The sequence below is a fragment of the Scleropages formosus genome, chromosome 20 (assembly GCF_900964775.1).
Source record: "Scleropages formosus chromosome 20, fSclFor1.1, whole genome shotgun sequence".
NCBI lineage: Eukaryota > Metazoa > Chordata > Actinopteri > Osteoglossiformes > Osteoglossidae > Scleropages > Scleropages formosus.
Genome location: NC_041825.1, coordinates 14253445 through 14273274, shown reverse-complemented (window position 1 = coordinate 14273274; position 19830 = coordinate 14253445). Strand labels below are relative to the sequence as shown.

Sequence of the window (19830 nt, the reverse complement as noted above, 5' to 3'; positions counted from 1 at the left end):
TGCTATCAAACAATATGTGACCATTGAAGCAGATTGTTATTTTGGCTGCGAATGTTTTCATTATGGAAGCCATCTACTCCATGTTCTTGGTTGGACGCTATAAACTGTCTCTGTTGTAAGTGTTTCCATATGGAACAAAATCATCAGTAGAGTAGTTAATGCAATAGTTTTTTTTTTTTTCCACTGTCAAGTTACAAGGAAAGCCATTTTGGCCTTTTGAGTTTTATGCTTTCAATTATCAGCTTACAATAAAAAAATACAACAATCAACTGTATTTGTAAATATTCACTGCTTATGCTTATACCACACTCCATTATGCATTACATTTTATTTTGCCTTTTCTCTTATTTTGAAATTTAAGGAGTCATATTTAATCAGCATGTGAAAGGGTATGAAAGGTCAGCCTTGTTCTATGGTAACATGACTGTAATGTGAACCATCAGGTCCCTGGTTCATTCAAGCATAGTAGATGAGGATGTTTTACAACTCTGCAACCTGTTGTTTGGGATGTTTCAGTGCAAAAAAATGTTATCCTTCTAGGACTTTTTTTAGATAATCTAATTGCAGCCTGAAAGTACAATGGACAAGAAAACTTATCACATGTATCAAATCATTGTGCACATTTTTCTATGGATTCCAATTCCTTGGAATGTAGTTATATTTCAATACATTTCAGGTATCTTCTTAAGAAAGTGGACTAAACATTTTTTTTTTCACTTGAGGTGCGTATTTTTAATCACTCATTATCAATAGCCATGTGTCCTTTTGGAGGTCTGGAGGCTATTCCGGAAGCATAGAATGCGAAGCTAAGCAGGGTACACCCTGGATGGGACAGCAGTCCATTACAGTGTATTTTAGGATACTTGTCGTAATATGTCCTCTTTTTATGGGTATCATAAGTACTGTACAGTCTTCACCCACCTAACAAAGGTAATGTTTTTTTGAAAAGCACTTCATAAGGAGATCTTGAGGTTGAAGACATAATTACCGTTAATATTCATGGGAAGAAATTGTGTTCCTGAGTCCCGTAACTGACACCCATTTATTTTAAAATAGAATCAAATTCCATTAAAATGGACACAAGTACTTCAACAGGCAACATTAGTTACATGTTATCACATAACAAGGCAGTTTTGCTTCCTTAGTTGAAACTGTGATTGTTTGGTTGTTTACTTGCACTTGTTCAGTTCTTTTGTAATGCTGAAAAATAAAACATACATATATTTAATGCTCAACATCTATGTATCGATTCAATCTTTAATACAAAAAAACTGAACAGAACAGAAAGAGTGAAGACTGTGTGTTACATTGCTCTGCTGTATAAATGGGTGAGTGATTGTAGGGAGTTCAGTGCAGTGTATGTAGGTAGCACTGTAAGTCACCACTGGATGAAGGTGTCAGCTAAATAATGCATAACAATCATTGTATGGCCCTTTTGAGAAAAATCGTCCGTTAAATGAGTAAATGTCTTGCACTGGTCAGCTGTTGGGAGGTTCATAAAATCCAAATTCCAAAAATGATGGAATGCCTCATTAACTGAAGTAGGGGTATTAAATGAGACGCCTCGTAAAGCTGAATTCTCTGAGCTCAAATAGGCGTACCTCAGCAAATTCCTATATATTGCACATCCTTATTCCATAATTGGCACGCTGTTCCTTAAATGTGCAATAAGGATGACTTAATTGATTGAATCTCTATTTTATAATTCCATAACATGAATCTTGAAACAGTATGATATTTCAAATTGAGGCTTACCAACAATAAATGTAATGTAAGATTCTTATTCTCTGCTGTTTAATCATTTTTTCCTAAACAAGTAGTCCGAACTGTTTACATGTTCCTCGTTCAGTTTGTGCCTGACAGTGCTCTAAAAGGCCGCTGTGCATTTTTGAAAAATAACCCTTAACGCTTCTGGACTTCATTCATCTGTACCTGTTTATCTTGTAAGTTTTGTTATAAACTGCTGCATTAGAAGTTTTGCAAGGCATTATTATTCAGACAAAAGTATTAGTAAGGCAGAAGGTACAGAAAGAGTTTATAGAGAGCAAATCTTCAGTATTCATTGAACATTTATTTTAACACTGTAACAGACTCATTTGGCATCTGTTAAAAATACATATAATATTCCGTTTTTTTTTTTTTTTTAAAAAAAAGGGTCTGTCCCAGTCTTGCTAGGCTTCAGAAAAAGTGATATACTAGTTTTAAGTTTCTGTAATTATTTCCTCTCCAGTGTCTTGATGGTTAATGGTCTATCATATATATTGTTCATTCAAGAGTTAATATTTTTTATATCAGTTCAGTCTAGACCCATGTCAGCGAACAGTTGTGCGTTGTCAAACAGCAGATGGCCACCAGTAAATAATGCATTGTAGAACCAAACTTGACTTATTTTCTGAATCATAGCAATAGCCTGACTTCAGTATACATGCGCATCTTAACAACTCCTTGAAAAAGCAGTGATCAGATACCATGTGAAATATGCTTTTCAAAACCTGCAATGTGAGTAGTTCAGCTTCTTAAATGCATTGCAACTGTAATTTTTTTAGCTGCAAAGACAAATGTGTTTAATCAGGAAAAGTAATGATTAATCTTTGCATCGACTGAGACGTCAGATGATTTGCATGAAGATTACAATCAGAGTAACAAGTCACGTCATGTTTTATTCAAAGGACACCCTGTGCCCCCTCACACTCTGAGGAATGAAATATGGATTGGTGTTGTCCCTTATCTCTCAGAGCATGTTTCCTGTGGTGATCCAGGTCTCTGATAGCTGTGTGCTTCTCTGTATGACAGAAACCGGTACCCGCGAGCCCCCTGCCTGCAGAGAGCCCCCTCCCTCCAGGCTGGAAGTGTTACATGTCTCCCCAGGGGCGGCGTTACTACGTCAACACTGCCAGCAATGGTAAGCAGAGCAGATATTCTATACTTTCTATATTCTGTATTTGTATTAAAAACCTGATGAGTGCACCCGTAAAGATGCTGAAGTGAGCCAGCAGTAAAGGAAGTGCTTATCATTGTCATGGATCAACCTCCTACGACATTTCCCCAGCAATCCTAGGTTACTATTGCCGATATTTCACATAAATTACATTTTCCAGATGTTTTTCATAACACTGTTAGCCTGAATTTTGTTTTGGACTGAACATCTGTGCGTGTCACAAACACACAGGGATTCTTTTTACACCGTTTGCATGTACCGGGTACATTTTAAGAATTCTAAAATGTCCTTGTAAGAATAGTGTGTAATTAATATAATATGTAACATGGATATAAAAATTCAATTCAGTTCATTTTCATAGAGTGCTTTTCTCACCATGGTGTCACAGAGCACTGAACAGAGTTCCACGGAATGATACAATACAGAAAGCCAGCAGAGTAAGAGCTAATTATTAGGGTAAGCCAGCTGGCAGCTGAGGAGAGGAAAACATAAACTCTCAACTATGAAAAATAAACCTCTGGGGGTTTCAGAAGTAGGGGGGCATGGTGGGTTTGCCCAGTTCCTGCTGTGTGACGGGTCTGGGGTTCAAGCCTCACTTGGGGTGCCTTGCGACAAACTGGTGTCCCGTCCAGGGTGTGTCCCCTCCATTTTTGGCGCCCTATGTTGCCAGGTAGGCTCCTGCTTGCCGCAACCCCGCTTGGGATAAGCGGTTATAGCCTATGTGTCTGGGTTTCAGAAGTACCAGTGGCAGCCCACCCCTCATGGAAATTCTAATGTAGTGACCTGTATGGATCTGTCTAGTGCAAATGACCGGTACTTCTGTCAAGGCAGAGCTATAGTCTGTGGAAGCTAAAGTCTTTATCCAAGCCCATGGTTACTGATCCCAATTGTGAGAGTAGGCAATTGTCAGCTTCTGACCGCAGAGCAAGTTGATTGTTGTAGGCAGTCGCTGGTTTCCAGCAGCAGGTGACCTCTCCAGAGGTCAGCAGTATGCTAGTACCACTGCGGGCCTCTCTGGGAGGCTGCCATAACACCTCAGGGAAAAAAGGAAAAAGAGAACAGTTTGTGAATACCAAAACAAAGATTAAAGATATGGGTTTTTAGTCTTGCTTTAAAGATAGTGACGAAGGGGCCGTGCTTCTCTACAGAAGGCACATAGTTTAAGGACACAATGGCCAACTGCTCTGCCTTCCACAGATCTCAGGGACTAAAAGCAAGTCGGCATTCTGTTAACATAGGTTGCAGCTTAGCTTGTAGTTAATGAGGACATTGACAGTGCAAGGTGATACCAGACCTTTTAGCACCTTGCAAGTTAAGAGCAAAATTTTGAAGTTGCATCTATATGTAATGGGTACCCAGTGAAGAGGTCAAAGATTTGGAGTGAGATGGCAGTATTTCTGGGTTCTAGTGATAATCCTGCCTGCAGCATCCTGTGTGTGTGTGTGTGTGTGTGTGAAGATGATAAATGGTTGTGAAGAAGCTCATTTTTGCATCAGTCCATTCACATTGATTAGGATTTTACTTAGTTTTGGTGCCTATATTTATATATTGTGCCAAACTCATTATTAATGAAGTTTCAGAATATCTATTAAAAATCTATTCAGCTAAAATGAAATTGTTTACATCTCTCCCTGTTTATTTTGCATATATGTAACTCACTATATTAATCTGGTGGCATATTACGGTGACACTTTCTGCTGTGTTATTCATCACATTTCCATTTTCAAGCCACCATAACAATTACGCAATAGGCTGGACAGCTTTTAAGGGCAGTGGTGTGAGGAGTGATGTCTGGCATGCTCCAATGGGCTATTGTCGCTGAGGAGCGATGAAGCGCAGACAGGTCTGCGTGGTACCAGCGGGCCTGAACAGAGCACACTCCCTGCACCACCATCTCTTCTTGTTCAAGACAAGCCACCGTCAGACAATTAGCGTTCTGTCTCTGCGAGCTGCTAGCTAGCTGGCAGCACCATGTGTTGTCTCATCCACAGGGGCTGCGCACACTAGTCTCAAGGTCTGACATCCATCTGTACAAACTCTTAGACGGAAGAAAGCTGGATTCTGTGGTTCTTGTTTGTTGTGCACTTTGCGGTAAATGCTGGAGGGCCTTGTTTTTGTGTTTCTGCTTCTGTTTTTTTTAGGCATGGCAGCAGGTTTTGAGCTGTTAGATTGAAAGCGCTAAGGAGTACAAAGCTGAATGATGCAGCTGTACCAACAGGCAAGCAGTCACCAAATTATTAATGCAGTATTTGCTTTGAGGTTTGCAGTCTAAGGTATTTCTAAGATTCGCCACGGTGTACAGAGAGCATTTGTGTGATTTTCTCTTGGGCAGGTAGTTTAAGAAATGTCTGAATCGCAGAATTCTGATTTGTAACAAGTCTTGACGGCCTTCGGTTTGCAAACATAGCGATTCCAAGGTTAAATGGAATGGAATATATGGGATATAGTAATATGAAGCAGCCTGTCTCATGAAACAGCATTGTAAAATCAAGCCTCTGTTCAGTACTTCCACCAGTAAAACAGGTTCTATGAGAAAGTGTTTAGTCTACACTTAAAGACAGAGAATCTGTTTGATTCCCAAACATAAGCAGGCTTATTGTTAAATTAAAGAGGGTGTTATGTATGAGAAGAATTCGCTAATCTTGTGCTCATTTCAGTTCTTGGTGTAAGATAAGTGACCTTCTGAATAAAGTTTCACAAATGAGTTTGTGAGTGGGAGGTGTGGTGGTGCAGCCGGTTTGGCCGGTACCTGCTGTGTGGTGGGTCTGGGGTTTGAGTTCCACCTTGGGTGCCTTGTGATAGACTGGCATCCCACCCAGGGTATACCCAACCCTCCGTCTCTAGGATAGGCTCTGCTTCACTGTGACCCTGCTCAGGACAAGTGGTTGTTGATGTTGGTTGGTAGGTATATGAGTGAAGAAGATCAGTAAGTCCATTTATTGATATAAATGTGTGTTTTATATTCAAGTTTGAAAATGTCAGAAGACCAGTTTAGGAAGGTGAAGACAGGGATGGGGAGTTAATGCATATTTCAGGTTTGGTAACAACTCCTGAGATGAAGTGTTAACCGGGTGGGGACATGTCACAGAGGGAATTCACCAGAATTAATGTGATCTTAAGTTACTCCAAATTCATCAAGTTTATAACAGCAGTTTGACATCTAGGATTTGAACCTGCAACTTTGTAAGTTGCAAACTGAGTTTGGTAATCACGATCAGATGAAAAATTAAGCCTTTGCAGGGGCTTTGAGGGTTCAACATAAGTTTTGTTTTCTTCACTGGCATATAGAAAGTCTTATACTGCTAATAAATTAAATTGTGTTCATTTATGTGAAATCACATCAATTTATTTAGTGAAACTGTCTCTTCATTAAATGTTCCAATAGCTATATTTGAGATTGTGAATAAGTTGCTGTGAACAAAAGTTAAACAAAGAAAAAATGTCCCTACAGTGCTCATCATGAAACAATCATTTTAGAATGTTTGTTTTTAAGCAAAAATATTCAGCCTTGTTTTGTGATTAATGATGTATGCAGCATTACCCAGTCGTCCTGCTCAACAATTAGAAAGTTGGCCTTGTTCAAGTCACATATGCACCTTTTGAACTCTCCTCCATGCCCCCTGCTCTGAAAGTCAAGCTAAATAACTAGGCTATTCATGGTTTTATTTCCTTGCAGGAAATATTGCAAGGGTCATGGAGATGCACTGAATGATAATACGGTATTGTTCTCACTAACCTATTTGACCAACTCTTAAACATTAATATATTCCAGGCATCGTGTCTTACAATGTGGCTGGCCTTACCATTTCAGTCCAAAGTTTTTGTGTCTTTTAATTATTATGGAGCTTTTCACTTCCTGGTTACCTCTTAAAAAAAGCCAATGTATAATTTAAACTATTATAAGCTTGAGGAGAAGGTCAGCTTAGAAATTAAATGACATTCTTGGTTTTGAAAATATTCCTTAGAAGAGGTGTGTGGTTCTATGAGACTTGGCATTGCCATTAGTTCATTCACAAAGAAGGCTTTTCTGGATGTTTCCTTTATTAGATTACAGTCAACATGTTTTTTTTTTTTTTTTTTTTTTTATTTTTCTGAAACTGAAAACACATCAAAGGAATGCCATGAATAATGGCTCTTTTTAACAGTTTTATTCATTAAGTCTTTCTTTTGCATTCATCAATGTTTTGTTTGTCATGTGTTAAGGGTTTACTGAAAGAGTATGCGGCTAACATATTCATTACATCTGAGTATGGCATTTGTTTAGTTCAGTAAGTAGTTGATAAAATCGGATATTAGTATTTTGCTTTGCTCCAAAATTATCTCATTATATATATATGTATATATATATATTTTTTTTTTTTAAAAAAGTAGTCCCACTGTAGTCCCATTTGCACATGGAAGGCATGCTTTCCTTGATGCAGTAGAAACAAACTTCATTCAAAATTATTATCCTAAACATTTGCCAAAAACACTCAATGTTCATCATTCTTTTAAGAATTCAGAAACAGGCTACTGTCTTTGATGTAACTATATTGTAGGCAGACTTATTTTTAGGAAACTGTTCACATGGACAGAGCTGTGTTTGTTGTGATTGCCATGGCTACTGACCACACGTGGGTGTGCTCTGCCCCTGTATCAAATTTCTCTCCCAGGGTCTTTCTTAGCTGCACAGGCAGATGTGTCAGCTTCCTGTCCACGTTGCATCATGAGAGGCAGGCCAGAGTCTTACGCACATCTGCCAGCTGAACCATGTGCCGTAAAGACAAAGTCCCTGAGCTGCTAGAAACGTACTAGTGTGGGTGGCACCGAGTCCCTGACTGAAACTGAGAAACCGAGCTTTCTGCAGTCTCCTCAATGGTGCAGCAACCTCTTGTGGTCAGCCTGTTCCTAATGACGTGGGAGTCTCACGGTCTGAATACTGCTTACGCTGGGATCTTCTAGGACCTGTGCTCAGATACCCTGCACTGTTGCTGATGGATCACTCTATGATATATACAGACAGCCAGTCACTTCCCTTCATCCTTTAGTCCATTATCATTAACCGGTTCTCCAGTGGAGGGGCACCGTGGTCCAGACCTTAAACCAGAAGCATAGGGCCTGAAGCAGGGAACACACTGGATGGGACCAAGTCCATCCCAGGTCAGAAATGTCACTTATGATGTTAAAAGTTATTATCTGTGCCAATTCATATCTTGAGTGAAATAGAGACCAGTTGTGACAGAATATAATTGTGCAAAAGTCTACCGCAACCCCCAGTGAAACAACTGTTACAAAAAGGAAAGACATTTATTTTTCTCTCCTCTCTTATCAAGATTAAGCATAGAGGAACAACCAATAGGAACTGCTAGGAAGTCAAAGAGTGTATTATTACATACTTCTGCAAAATACTATGTGCATAAATACAGTGAATTTGCATGATAGATATTTCATAAACATAAAATATGTGTAGGTGGGCTGAGAGAAATAATGCCCCTCTGGGGAAGGGGGAGAAGGCAGTGATTGTACTCTGGCTGCATTACAACATAGACATGTCCTTTGGGGAATAAAATGGCTTCTTAAAAGCTTACTGTCTCTGTGCCTAAGCAGTGGACTGTTGCTGTCTGAATTCTTGAAGCTGTGCCATATCCTCTAGGGAATGGGAGGTTAAGAATGATGTGCTGGGGTGGGAGAGATTCTTTATCAGACTCTAATTTGAGGATTGTGGTCAGGGAGAGAGAAATCATTTATTAGCAGTGCCAACCGTTTCAGACAAGGTTAATTGCTACTATCCACTAGACTGGTTCATGGTTAGCAGTCTGCAGCATGAGCACTTTGTCCACTGGGAGTGTGTGAGACTGTATACTGTATACTGTAATTGTGTCAACACTTTCATGATTATGAACCATATTCAGTCTCAAAATACATCAGCAGACGAAGTCAGAAATTATAAACTGACAAACAATCCAACCAAAATAAAGAACGTGAGCTAATACATTGTGAACTATCACAAGGTTATTGATTCAACGGTCCAGTGAAATTTTGCAAAGATAATTGAATTGAAAGTAAACTTTACAATGCAACCTTTACAAACTTTGCAAATAATAATATATATACACACACACACATACAGTATGTATATATAAATTAATGTGGCAGTTAAACTTTCCATCACATTAATGTTTATAAACTGCTAATTTACTAAATAAGATGTTTTTGAAATTATATATTCAAAGGCAGAAACAACGTAATTGAAAATTGCGTTCCCTTTTGACTTGAAGGTGATAAAGTAATTTTATGTGCTTGAAAGGTGCTTGTTAAATTTAATCTATTTGGCTGCCAGATAACAAGAAGTTTGCTCTTCTGAAGAACTTTTGTTCTCATATCTGATGTATGCTGCATATAAACTCCCATCTCTGTTGAAATGAGAAAAGGTCTCAAGCAGAAATACCAGAGACCAATATTTCTTTGCTATCCATTACCCCGTCAAGGTACCAAAGGAATATTTCAAGACATCTGTCCACCCCGCAGTGTGTTTCTGTGTGTTACTGTGTGCATTGCTACGTCATCTGATGCGTTGATTTTTTAATAAATTTATTTTGTTTGATTTAAGTAACTCATTAGTACTTCATAGCATTGTGTGTGGTGTGAATTGCACCCACAGTCAGCTTTCTAGAAAATGACCAAAAGAGACATTGTTTGTAGCAGATAATGAATAAATTTGGCTTCAACCATACAACCCAGGAGGAAACAACCACATTAATTTCTAAAGGTTGTAGTTAAGTCAAAGTGGTTTTCTGCCAGTCTACATCTCTCTGCCAGGCAAAATATACCAATCAGACCATCTCAGATGTTAGTACGCCAAATAATCTGAAGAATTAGGAAATTCTGAACTGCACATGTAGAATCACATCATACATGAAGCATGCTGTAGAATGATATTAATTTTGTGACTCAAATAGGAACCTTTTTCCATTGTTTTGCTGCCTTACTGTTTGCTGAATGAAGGATGCAAGGGTTTTTATCTCAGTTCAGAAAGTATCACCATGTCCTCTTCATAGTGTAAAAATGTTGCTGTAAGTCAAAGGTTATTCAGTCACACCTTTATTAAGGAGCCTCACTGGTGATTTTTCAAATATTTCAGAATTTCACACACATCGTCTGAACCGCTTGTCCCGTACGGGGTCGCGGGGAGCCAGAGTCCAACCCGGCAACACAGGGCGCAAGGCTGGAGGGGGAGGGGACACACCCAGGACGGAACGCCAGTCCGTCACAAGGCACCCCAAGTGGGACTCGAACCCCAGACCCACCGGAGAGCAGGACGACATCCAACCCACTGCACCCCCCTTTCAGAATTTTATTTATTGTAAATCAGTATGGTTATTTATGTGCATGACACACCAGGCTTGTTTTTTCTGGATAGTGACCAGGCATGGGCTGGTAGTGGGAGGAGTTCCAATAGATTTTACTACCAGAGTCCATATTTGCAAATTGTGATTAAAAAAACCAAACTTCCTTCTCAAAATGAAAACTCGAATATTACAACGCAAAGGAAAACCAATATTAAAAGGATTGAATAGAAGAATGCAACAGTTAACAAAAATGCCAAGCTCTCAACCAAAAAAAAGTTAGTATGTACAGACAAACCTCTATTCACGTAATTCAGCTTACATAAATCCGGATTTATGTTAAAAAATTTCCAGCATACACATTTTTTATGGATAGCGCTTTTATTTTACACAAAACATCATTATGTTACACGCAAGTCGGCGTAACTAGACAAGGCAGGTAGCTGCATCTTCCCAGTTTGTTTTGAGCTGTAAACGCATCTCATTAGTGTAGTGCTTTTTTCGCATATTTTTTACCCTTTTCTTTATTCACAATGCCTGGTGGTAAACGTGCACTTGAAGGAAAACGAGAACCGTCTCGCAAGTGTACAGCAATGCATTTAGAGATGAAATTATACATAAAAAGGAAGTATGACGGTGGACAAATATTATCGTCTATAGCACGGGAACAAGGTTTAGCCGTATCGGCTGAATACGATAGTGAAGGATGCTACATGTATAAAGGAGCATGTGAAAGGAGCAGCTAGCATGAAAACAACAATAATAATGAAGAAACGTCAAGGTACAATAACTGAGATGGAAAAAATGTCAAATTCCGTAACAACAGCACCCTCTTGTGTACCAGCATACTACTAGCTATAAGGTAAGCACGCACAGTACAATATTGTACGTGCACTATATGCAGTAGTCTATTTTTTTTATTAAATGTATGCTTTATAGAAATGTAAAAAATTATTTCATTGACTAGGCCTGTGTTTTATTACAGTATTTAATATACCTGACATTTACTAGAGAATTATGTTGTGTAATTTTTTTTTTTTTTTTATACCCGTGTTCACAACAAATGCAAAGGAAATGAGAAGGCTTGGCTCTATAACGGAGGGGGAGTGGGAATCCAACATACGTAAATTTCGATTTACATAACGGGTTAAAGAATGGTCCATTTTTGTAAGTCAAGGGGTCTCTGTACTATAAATATTAATTCAAAATTACGTCTTTCACAAGACTTTCTCCCTGCTATTTTTCACTCTCTTTATAAAGAGTCATTTTTAACTGATAAATTGGCCACACCTGGTGCTCATTTCTACTTAAGGAGCCATCTCAGGTGCAACTGTCTGTTTGGGGAAGGGGGTTACCAGGCTCCAACCTACTGCAATATGACATTTGCAAGATGAAGACATATAGTAAAATGGTCAATGAACCGAATACTTGAGTAAAACCGACAAACTGTAACTTCTCAAGCGTCCAAGAAGATGAAAAACTGATGGATGGACTTGCTGCACGTATCTTGTAGGCCTAACGGCTAAAAGAAAGCTTTTTCTGAATCAGAACTGACAGAAATATTGTCACTGCATAAGAACCCTTCAGTCTAATATGTATCCTATAAATTAAAGGGGAAGTGAATTGCCACAAATACATGCCAGTTTAAGATCTCTATGGAGATTCTGGGCTGACACGGCCAATAATTGAGCATATCCCTGCAGGCAATATCTTCTATCTTCACCCAGTGTTTTTCAATACCTGCTTTATACCTATTGATGAAACAGAGTCAGCTGGTTAGGTCTCTTAGATTTTTATTCATAACGCCTTGAGTACAGTTCTGAAACGTCAGCTGTGAGTGTTTTCATACTGGTATACAGGTGATTTAGAAAGTATCATTGTCTTAAAGTACAGAATAAAAATATGTGGCTACAGGTTCTTTCTTCACTAATACTGATGTTTTTCCTCACATGGATATGCTATTTGTGAAGTTATCGCACACACCCACAAGCTGTTTCTTATGGGTCTTTTGGTCTATGGTGAGATTTGGAATGGCAGGACTAGACAGTTGGCAGATTGATTTGTATTAGAAGGGAAGGTTGTTATGCAGAAAGGCAGTTCAGCTGGTGGGGAGCGCATTGTATGATTATAAATAAAACATGATATTCGTTAAACTTAATTAGGCCATTATCCATTATGCAAAATTTTAATTTCTAGGGTTCTGCAGAGACATTTTATGTAATATCTATAATGAGTAATGAGGTTCAAGTGTATTTTTTAAAAGCAAAGTAAAGGGAATTTCAAATGTGTGATAAATAAAGATCCAACTAAATAACTGGAAACAGAGAATAGGGGTAAAACTTTTGAACAAAAAAAAATTAATCAAAGCAGGTCTCCATAAGTAGGCTTCAAAATGGATTGATAAAATGTGTTTTTGGTGCCATGTGTTTTCCAGTTTTAAAAAGAAACCTTCACATTTCCAGATACTGTAGTGTACTGTTGTTTGGGATTGGATATGAATCCCATTTTGAATACAAGGTTGTTCCATATTATTATTTTTTTTCCATCCCCCCAGACATAATAGGAATTTGTCTGTCTGTTCCCAAGGAAATTTTCACTGTGCTTTTCAGGTTATTATTAAAGAGGTGAGTTTGGAGGAGCCCACCAATTGCAGTGAAACAAGCTTTAATCCGCTTTGCTAGATTAATCTTTCCTATTCATTATGGCAACTGACACTAGCTTTCAGTCCAAGTGAAACATGCGGTTTCGTTTTTGAATACTTTCTCATTTACCAGTTAACAGCAATTACTGCAATTTTTTTTTCAAACTTCAGATGTACTGTTTACCTGTATGTGTATTGAAAGCAAAATAATTTCTAATTATTGCTGAAGTGAAACTGTTACAATGTAACTGCAGTGTCTCATGCTAATTTCCATGTTTTTGGCATTAATAAAATAATATTTCAGCAAATGACTTTGATACTCTTGCCAGTGCTGTGCTCTATGCTGTTTGTTGATTTTTCTTTCTTTTAATATCTATTAAAAGTTTTCTGGTTTCAGCATTCTATGTAATACACTATCTATGAATTTTTCATGACCTGGCTGGATGAAATATGAATGCATGATGAATACTGTATTGTTGACATAATAAAGGTAAATAAGATAACATTTTAAAGTCAGTCGTGTCAAAACTGTAGCATGTAACACATAAGTGGAAAAAAATCCACACAACTGTTTAATTTATTTTTAATATTGTAATCAAGAACCTTCATTGTTATAACTGATTGAAGGTTATTTTCTATTTAAATGTCTTTGCTTCATGGGCATTGTATAATCTGAAGGATGTCACTGTCCTTCCCTTTTAGATATGACATGGTTCAGGCTAGCAAAAGATGTAAAAAGACAATAGTGATTTCCTGCTGTGTCAAGATGTACCTACAACACTGTACCAGATAACGAACATGCACAACCTTGTAATAGTACAACACTTTGATTTAGATGCTTCTGTTTTTATATACTGTCACAGCTCAGTCTGTGACAGCTCTTCTCTTTGAATTTCACTTAAGCAGTACCTCTGTAGGTTATTCACTGCTAAGCATGGCACTGTGAGTCAGTTTTTGTTATCAGATTGAAAAATAATCCGCTAATGTGATCTTGATCAAAAAGCTTCAACAGATTCAAGACACTGGAACACTTTGAGTGTGTTTTCCTCCATAAACTTTCCATTACACTGTGTGCCATTCAGTTAACCAGTAAGTTTATTACTCAGGGTCTGTTTGCTGAACTACGCATTCGTCTGCTGTTCACTGTTTCGTCAACATTTGTAGCCTACACTTACTGTAAGTGTAATATCATGGGCCTGTAAGTAATATCATGGGCCCACATGGATTTATAAAGCACTTCTGAGGTATTAGTGATTAAACATAAATAATAAACCAAGTCTTTCAGTTATCTCTACATTCATAATTCCAATATTATAGCCAAATTGTAAGTTTGCATCATTGAATGGATGTGAAACAGAAAAATATGGTGTGTCAGTGCTGTCTTTTTGTTATCACCTTTAACCCCAGACCAGATGTAAGAGGTTAGATACTTTGTAGAAAATCGACATGAAGGCTGCTTTGTCCTCACATGGAAAGGATTGCACAACATTTCAGGAAATAAGTGGCTGTCTATGTTGCAGAAACCTTACCAGGAATGTTCACAGCTGGCTTCATTTCACCATGGTCACATGTTTTAGCAGTCTGTTTTACTGTGACCTCTCTAATCCTTCCATTGCTTGCTATTTTCACAATATTTTGAAACAGGTTGCCATGGGTAGGGAGCCTCAGGTGAAGGATTTCCTACATTTCTTTAACAAACTAGTCTTGGGACATCTGCGTACACATTAATGTAAGTGCTACAGTTTGGTAGCCAAAAACAACCATTCAGGTAACCGCAAACAGAATACCATTATAAAAATACTGTATGCTAGACACAGTATTTAAGAAATATAACATTCATAGACAGGTAATGATAATCTTTTTGCCTTTTTTGCTTTTTTAGTATTGTATTTGCACTTACATTCATTTGTTTGCCCAGATTGTTTGGTACTATATTTTATACTTCAGCTGAAAAATTTTCAGCCACAAGATGTTATGTGTAAGTATTACATTTCAATTAAAGGACACTTGTAAAAGGGAATATCTGTGAGAATTGCCTGGAATGTAATCCACTTTCCTTTTTTTTAAGCTTTAAGAATGTGGTTCAATGTGGTTCTGAATGTGGGTCCCAGGCAAATCTTATACTGGGTCTAATGTAAAATCTTTTGTTGTTGTTGCCATGTGCCCTTTAGGGCACTGTAGACACTGCTCTGCTATGTACAAACTGCTTCACAATCACAAAGGAGCAATGTGATCAGGGAGTGGCAGAAATGCCTTTTACCATCTGACAATGAAACTCAACTGTGGGAAGTTGCTACTTCAAGCCAACTTGGATAGATGCACAGAAGAACTGATCTCACAGTGACTCGGTTACCAGATTTCCAGAAAAGGCACATGTCTGCATCTGAAAGCTCACACAAAATCCAGAGTAGTGAAAACATTACTTGCTGACAGCCCACAAAATCTGTTGTATCCTGGGAATGCCCTTTGTGACCCTTAATTTCGACCTCCGCTGATTCTTTATTGTCTTTGGTTATTATGAGGGATTTTCTGAAGCACTGGGCATGTCAGTAATCTCAAGGTCAAAGCTGCTGAAAGCATTCAAGTAGGACTGAATCAAACATGACAAGACTGGCATCACTTACAGAACAAAAGTGCATATTCACAAATATAGAAAAAATACTGAATTTTTTAAAGTTAACAATTATTTATGATTTCTTCATTTAGCTGCCATTTTATCCAAGGTGACTTACAATGTTTGACAGTTAATTACCCATTTATACAGCTTGGTCATTTTTACTGGACCAGTTTGGAGTAAGTACCTTGACCAAGGGTACTACAGCAGGGCATGGGAATTTGAACCTGGATATTTGTAGTATAGGTTAGCAGCTTTAAAGGTTTCACTATCTGCTGCTCTAATTAAAAATCGAGCATGGAGAAAACTTCTAAGCCTGGATGTTTTTCTTGTGAAGTTTTTAATAAAGGACTCTGGATCAATTGTACCCTTTACTAGGTACTAGATAAGGTTTGGATAAATACAGTAATATCGTATACCTGGTATTCTTGTCTAGGTGCTTGTAAGGATGAATTTCAGATTGATTAGTTTTTACCAAACTGATTTGATGTTGAAAAAATTAAAAGCTTTTTTCTCTTTATACACCTAATTCAGAAATTATATTTTTACTTTTGCTTCCAAATTACCTAATATTGTTTTAAAACTTTAAGGCAGTACAGCCACATGTTGGGACTTGAACCAGTGTTTATTTCATCATAAGCTCTCCCTGAGTCTCATCCCCTGTGGTACCTGCCACTTTTATGTGTGGCTGTACAAGTAGCCAGAAAGAGCAGCTTGTAAGGTCGGAGGGAGGTTCCCTGTCATCCGCACACACTGCCAGATTGCTGAACACCCATGTCGGTCGATGGGAGCACTGTTGCTCGGCAGGGCTTCTTCAGAATCACAGGGCTTGGACAACACCTCAATCAAAGCAATGACCTGAGTGTTACACAAAATGGAAGCAAAATAATATCACATTTCCATTGCTGTTTTTCTTCTTTAAAGCTAGTGGAACAATGAGTTCATAATTGCAATTTGGGGACACTTGAGCTCAAATTACAGTTTGGATATTGGAAGTGGAAGGGCAAGAAAGAAAATTAAGTCTTATTATTCTATCTGTGCATCAGTCATGCTTCTCTCATTCTGTTTCCTTCTTATCTTTCTTGAATAATTTAAGTGGAGACATTTGATATCAGGTTGTTATGACTTTATCTGCCAATCTCTTAGTGACATCCCTTTGATTGGAAACTCTGAATACAGGCAATGTAAATGTGGGATGTCAGCTACATGAACTAATTTGCTTGTGATAAATAAACAGGTAAAATTATCTTGTTAAATATATTGTTAGAAAGGTCAACAAAATTAGATATGTATCTGAACTTGCATCATATCTGGAAACACCTAATTGCAAAAACAGAAGCATATGTCATTTACCTTGCAATATTTTTTTTTTTTAATTTTTCTTGTCATTGAATGTAGAGCTTGTTAGTGGCACTGTAGAAGGTTGGTTTTCCATGTAAGCTCAGCTCTTGAATTCACTGTCTATAGTATATGGTAGAACATGGAGTGATTACTCTTGTCAACTTCATCACTTCCATATATAATTTCTTTATCACTGACTTGGAAGATGACAGTGTTTTTTACCATACCTCCCAAGGGCTATTAGACTGATGATGAGACCCCCTTCTCCAATCCAGCATGCCCCATAGTCAAAGCTTGGAGAAGCTGTGGAGGTGTACTACCTCAGAAGGTCCTGTGATAAAATACATGTAGATGTTTTCTCCCCTTGGTGGTGTCTTTTGACTCTGTGATTGCCAAGTCATCTTTTCTTTAAAATCTCTTGCAGAAAAATTGTACTGTAATACCTATAGCATGATTAGTCAGCACACAAATCACAGCTTTGCTGCGTTGAATGCTGTTAGAATAGTGTTAAATTCATGCTATTTGCTTTTTGACTCTTATTCCAGAAACAACATGGGAACGGCCATCAAGTGCTCCTGGAACCCCGAAGGGTTCGCTGAAGCACAAGAACTCCATACCTGCAGGTGTGTTTGAACCTTGGCTTCTCGAAGGAAATGCCTTGCATCTTGCTTATTTACATTCCCATGCCTAGGGCTTATTATTTTTGATGCATGGCTTCACCCAAGACTATTTAGAGTTTTTACATGCCTTCCTAGCTGAACATTTTCCTGCTCTGATGAAAGCACTCTTGCTTGGTCATTCCCCTGGCTGGACAAAATGAATCATTACTGGAGTGAAGCACTGTTCCCGTAAAAAGTGCACAATCTTATTGCTATTGTTGCTGATGTGACTCGCTATTTGTGCCACTGAAGGGGCCCACACAATTCGAGCACAAGCTGAACAATCTTCACTTGACCGTTATAGATGTACTTCTATAATGGTTTGAGATAGGATCCTCTAGGTGCACAAGACTAAGTAATATCTCAGTTTGAAGGAGATACCTTCCACATTCTATTTTGCTTCTTCATGTGGTCTACTGACTCCAGATTCCCAGAAGCCTTTAGGCCCTGCTTCCTCTTGATAGTGGAGGCCTTGCATTCCATTGGGAACAGTGATTATAGACTTCCTTTTTGTCTATTTTCCTCATTGTCTAGAAATCTGGAGCCACTTGTCACCAGAGATTTCCAAAAAATCAGCAACAAACAACATCTGATTGCCAATTAAATTTAGTTCTTTAAAGTGGATAATACCTTACGTTCTTACTTTGTGTTTTAATGTTTACTCAGCTTTTTCTCTGACATCTCTAATATAAGATGATAGACAACAGATTACCATGCTGCAATAAATTCCCTCCACTGGGATTTTAACTTCTATTTTGAAGACCGCTTTAATGGTGTAGGATTTGTTTTGATATGACAGCGTTCATGACCCCTCTCAGTGACATACACTGATTCTGATGCTATATGCCCACCACACCTTTTAAATTGGTCTTGTGCGTCTTTGGTTTCCAGTTTCTCCCTAATAGAGCGATTTAACACAATAAATGACAAAACAGGAACTGTTATTTTGTTGACATTGCATCTACTTGAAAAAGATAATAGAATTCATCAGTAGCTCAGCATTACAGTGCAATTCAATTCTTCTTGTACTGTCCAATTCCACTAACATACACCCCACGAGAACCAATTACTATGAAAAAAGACCAAGGGAAAACAGAGGATGTCTAGGGGTTATAAAAGCCTTTCTCACTGATTTCTGGATGTATTGAAATCTTATAGTTTTAACTGGTTCTGTTACATAGACACGTTGTTTTTGGAAAAAAATAATAATAATAACGAAAAATAATGACTTTTTGTTTTGTAGAGCACAGAGTAACCAATATAAATTTTAATTATCTACAGTATCTCTGCACTCCAGGGAGCAGTACACACAGAAATTTCATGTTATCTCATGTTATTGTGTTACAAGTCTATTGCTTCTGATAGTTACCATTTTATTATGATATTTGTTACACAGTGATTATTGTTACAAAGACTAGAGAAATACAGCATAATAGCTAGATTTCAATACTAAATTCTTTCTGCTGCATCCTGTAGTTCAATGTTTAATGGTTTAACCAGTATGTTCCTGTATTTTCATAATTAGCATTACTAAATATAACTCTTGGCATTAAATTATTTCAAAAGAATTTGATAATGCAGTAAAAACAATCTTATGCACAGTGAGGCAAAGTATTGTGATATACATTTTTGTGGTGAATAAAAAACTGGTAAATCTGATGTGGAAAAATGATCAGTGCGGCTCATTTGAAATTGTAATGGCTCCAAAGCCAATTTATACCTTCTTAATAATAGGAGGGAAGTGCATGACCTGCATCTCACCCGAAAACCCTTCTGCCCATATTCTACACCATGCATGACATATCGATTATTACCAAGTAACAACTTAATTGATGCATTAATTCAAAACAAATTACAGTTTGACCCATTTTTAGAGCTGGGTATTTTACTGAAGTGTGTCTGGTTAATTACCTTTTTCTCAAGGGTACTAAATCAGAACCCCTTTTTTGCGCTTGTAATTGAAGGATTCATGTTAAATGATTGTGTATTTAATTTCTATGCCGCCTACTGCCCTTTGCTGGAGATAGCCTGCTTATGATATGTTCTTAAGACATTATTAATTGCCTATTAGTAGCTGATAGTGTTAGAGCTGGTAGCGTAGCAGTTAGAACTGCTGCCTTTGGATCCAAAGGTTTCTGGTTTGAATCCCACCTCCTGCTGCAGTACCCTTGAGCAAGGTACTTGCCCTAAATTTCTGCAGTGAAATTAACCAGCTATGTAAATGGATTTATAGCTGTAGGTGCCTTAATGTTCTAAAATGCTTTGGAGAAAAGCATCAGCTAAATGAATAAATGTAGTACAGCTATGTGCAG

At 37.8% G+C, this 19830-nt stretch overlaps 1 protein-coding gene across 3 annotated transcripts in view; it reads left to right on the top strand.

The window, feature by feature from the left end:
* The window catches only part of gas7b (growth arrest-specific 7b), a 69726-nt gene that overhangs the window by 20960 nt on the left and 28936 nt on the right, over positions 1 to 19830 (top strand). For all 3 annotated transcript variants that reach the window (XM_018762043.2, XM_018762042.2, XM_018762044.2), the window contains 2 exons: positions 2794 to 2902; positions 17405 to 17482. In XM_018762043.2, coding sequence (XP_018617559.1) covers positions 2794 to 2902; positions 17405 to 17482 — 187 coding nt within the window. The remainder of the gene's footprint in view (positions 1 to 2793; positions 2903 to 17404; positions 17483 to 19830) is intronic.